The 3,248-nt window shown below is 34.9% G+C and overlaps 1 protein-coding gene across 1 annotated transcript; it reads left to right on the forward strand.

Annotated features, from left to right (window-relative positions):
- Positions 1 to 839: 839 nt before the first annotated feature.
- Phum_PHUM615360 (sphingomyelin phosphodiesterase, putative) lies at positions 840 to 3,192 on the forward strand (the record flags this gene model as incomplete). The annotated part of the gene is made up of 9 exons (XM_002433097.1): positions 840 to 965; positions 1,048 to 1,203; positions 1,457 to 1,681; positions 1,749 to 1,921; positions 2,005 to 2,229; positions 2,254 to 2,424; positions 2,509 to 2,701; positions 2,826 to 3,010; positions 3,087 to 3,192. The coding sequence occupies 9 exons, from the start codon at positions 840 to 842 to the stop codon at positions 3,190 to 3,192; spliced, it is 1,560 nt and encodes a 519-aa protein (XP_002433142.1).
- Between the last annotated feature and the right edge of the window lie 56 nt (positions 3,193 to 3,248).

Below are 3,248 nucleotides of genomic sequence, written 5' to 3' on the forward strand. Positions count from 1 at the left end.
CAAAAATATTTACGCATGATTAAATCCAATATTATTAATTAATTATAAGAAAAGAGTGGTGTGGGGGGGGGGTAAAATTTCCCTAAAAAAACTTTCGTGCGTACTCCGCGAGTTCGAATCCCGAAACGACGAAAAATTTTTTTTTCTCTTTTTTTTAAAAATAACGTGGAAGAAGTTTTGCAATGATTTAAAATTTAAAATCAACGAACCAGAATGAATTTAACTAAAAAAAAAAAAAAATGGCCGTGATTAACGATATCCACGACGACGACGTAATCGAATTTTTTTATTTTTTGTGCGGTTAAAAAAAATTTACTTCCACGTCGTGGATTTTAATTAAAATATTATTATTATTACTCATTTCATTTTTTTTGTATTTTCTAGGTTGGCCCATCGATGAAAATGGTAGAACATTATTAATCTCACATGAAGTCGTTTCGAATTTAAAAAGGAGAGTAAGTTTTCCTCTCCCCTTCTCCCCCCTTCCCCCTCATCTCCCCAACCCCCCAGTCCCTGGAGAAAAATAAAAAAAAAAAGGGACAAAGAATTTTCTCATCAGTTGTAAATAAATGAAAAAACAAAAAAAACGGAAATGATTTTGTTTCAGATGGAAGAATACGAACAAAAAAATCGTTGGTGGTTTTCTGGTGACACGTCAAACGTAACGTATTTTAAATTCGAAGGAGCAGCTAAATTGGGAGCTTTTAATTCGATTTATTGCAAAGGATGCGGCGCGGGTAAAAAAAAAAAAATTTTTTTTTGTTTGTTTTCCTTTCCCCACCCCCCACCCCAAAAAAAAAAAAAATAAAAAATTTTCTTTCTTCCCGTTTTTCGCAGGTATGGAAATATTACGTTATCGTGTTAAAACCGGAAAAGAAAATGTTCATTCTCTCATCGAAAGTACCTGTACGCTTTTTAACATTCAATCAAATTCCGTTTGTAGCGGAATCGCTAACCTTTTCGGAGTGAGTTTTCTTTCCCCCCCCCCATCATTTGTCGTTTGTTGAAGGTTTTTCATTAACAAAAAAAATAAATAAAAATTTTCAGCCGGAAATCTTACCTATTTTAAATTCGACGGTGAGCTCGTTTGTCATTTGTAGTTTTTTACTATCTCAAGAATGTACGAAAATCGAACTCCCTAATTGGAGTGTGCCACTTCCTCCTCATCCGGAGACCAGAATCGAAGATCTTCAACCGCCTCCCGTGAGTAATTTCTGAAAAAAAAACAACAGCAATTAGTAATAATAATAATAATTTATTTAAAAAACGTTTTTTTTTGGTAGTCACTCCGGAGGGATATTTTTTTTTAAATTTTTCCGAGGGGGCGCGTAAAGCGGGGGGGGGGTGCGAGTCGCTCGGATCAAAATTTTTTTTTTTTTTTGTTTTTTACGCATGCGCCAAAATTTTTCAACCGTGAATTCTCATTTTCAAACACTTAAATTCTCATTTTCGGCAGAGCAATGGACCCAAATATAAAATCCTTCACCTGACGGACACACATTTCGATACCGCATACGCTGAGGGTGCCAAAGCCGATTGTACGGAACCCCTTTGCTGTCGATTAGAACACGGTTTGGCGACGGAAACGGAAAAAAAAGCTGGAAAATTTGGTGATTGGAATTGCGACATACCGGAAATAACATTGGACAGTATGTTAAAACATGCTGCGACGAAAAATCCAGTGAGTTTTTTCTCGGTAAAATTATTTTTTTTTAACTCTTAAAAACTTTGTTTGTTTCTAACAACAGGATTTAAACTTTATATACTGGACGGGTGACATACCTGCACACGATATTTGGAAACAAACGAAAGAAGCAAATTTAGACGTTATGAGAAAAGTCGTTAAAAAAATCAAAGAACATTTTCCAAAAGTTACCGTTTACGCATCCGTTGGCAACCATGAGGCAGCACCGACCGATTTGTGAGAGATTTTCATTTCATTCGACAATTTTCCCTCTCTCTCTGTTTCCAACAGGAGTGATTCAAAACCACATTTTTTTCCAGTTTTCCTCCTCCGGGATCATCGAAATCCGTGTCTTGGTTATACGATGAACTAGACACGCAATGGAGAAATTGGTTACCATCGGATACATCCGCGACAATTAAATACGGAGGTTTTTACACCACCTTGATAAATCCTAAACTTCGAGTAATATCACTCAACACAAATTATTGTTACTTTCGTAATTGGCACGTATCGATAAACATTTATATTAACCCCCTTACGGAGTAACAACAAAAGAAATTTTTCAGGTGGTTGCTCCTCAACAGCACGGATCCCGGTGATCAACTTAAATGGCTCGTTGGCGTATTAACGATAGCTGAAACGAAAAACGAAAAAGTTCATATAATCGGTCACATAGCACCGGGACAAGTGGATTGCATACCAACTTGGAGAGATAATTATTATAAAATTGTATCGAGGTGATGTTATTAAATACAACAACAGCATTTCTAATAGATTGTTTAATTATTATTATTAATAATATTTTTTTTTTTTTCGAAAAGGTTTCAAAATACGATCGTTAATCATTTTTTCGGACACAGTCATAGAGATGAATACGAATTGTATTTCGATGAAGAAAATGTTAATAAACCCATCGGTGTTGGTTATTTGGCACCCAGCATGACGACATACACTAATTTAAATCCGGGTTATAGAGTCTATCATATAGACGGAGACAGAGTAAATTCAACATGGGTGAGTTAAAAGAAAAACGTTTGTTTACGTTTACGTTAATAAGAAGAGAGAGAGAGCGAGACAAACAAACAAACAAATTTACGTTAAAATGAAAAAAATTTAAAATTGTTTCTTTTCATTTCAGGCCGTAATTGATTACGAAAATTGGATTTTAGATTTACAACGTTCTAATAAAAACAAATCGGCCAAATGGGGTAAATCTTATTCGGCAAAGGATGAATACAAAATGAAATCTTTATCGCCCAAGGATTGGTATGATTTATATGAAAAAATGAAAAAAGACGAAAATCTTTTCAACCTTTACTACAGGTACTTACACCCCCACACTCGCACCCCCCGCACCCACATCCACGAATAATAATAATAATGATTACGTATATTACAGGCATTCGCATAAGGATTCACCCCAGATAAATCCTTCACAATGTGATAACAAGTGTAAACAAAATGTTTTATGCCGTATAAAATCATGTTTAAAATACAAGGATTGATTTTTTTAAAGTAAAAAGTTTTTTTTTCTTTTCTTCCCCCTCTCCCCCTCTACACC

Source organism: Pediculus humanus, genomic scaffold, assembly GCF_000006295.1.
Source record: "Pediculus humanus corporis 1103172108322 genomic scaffold, whole genome shotgun sequence".
Lineage (NCBI taxonomy): Eukaryota > Metazoa > Arthropoda > Insecta > Psocodea > Pediculidae > Pediculus > Pediculus humanus.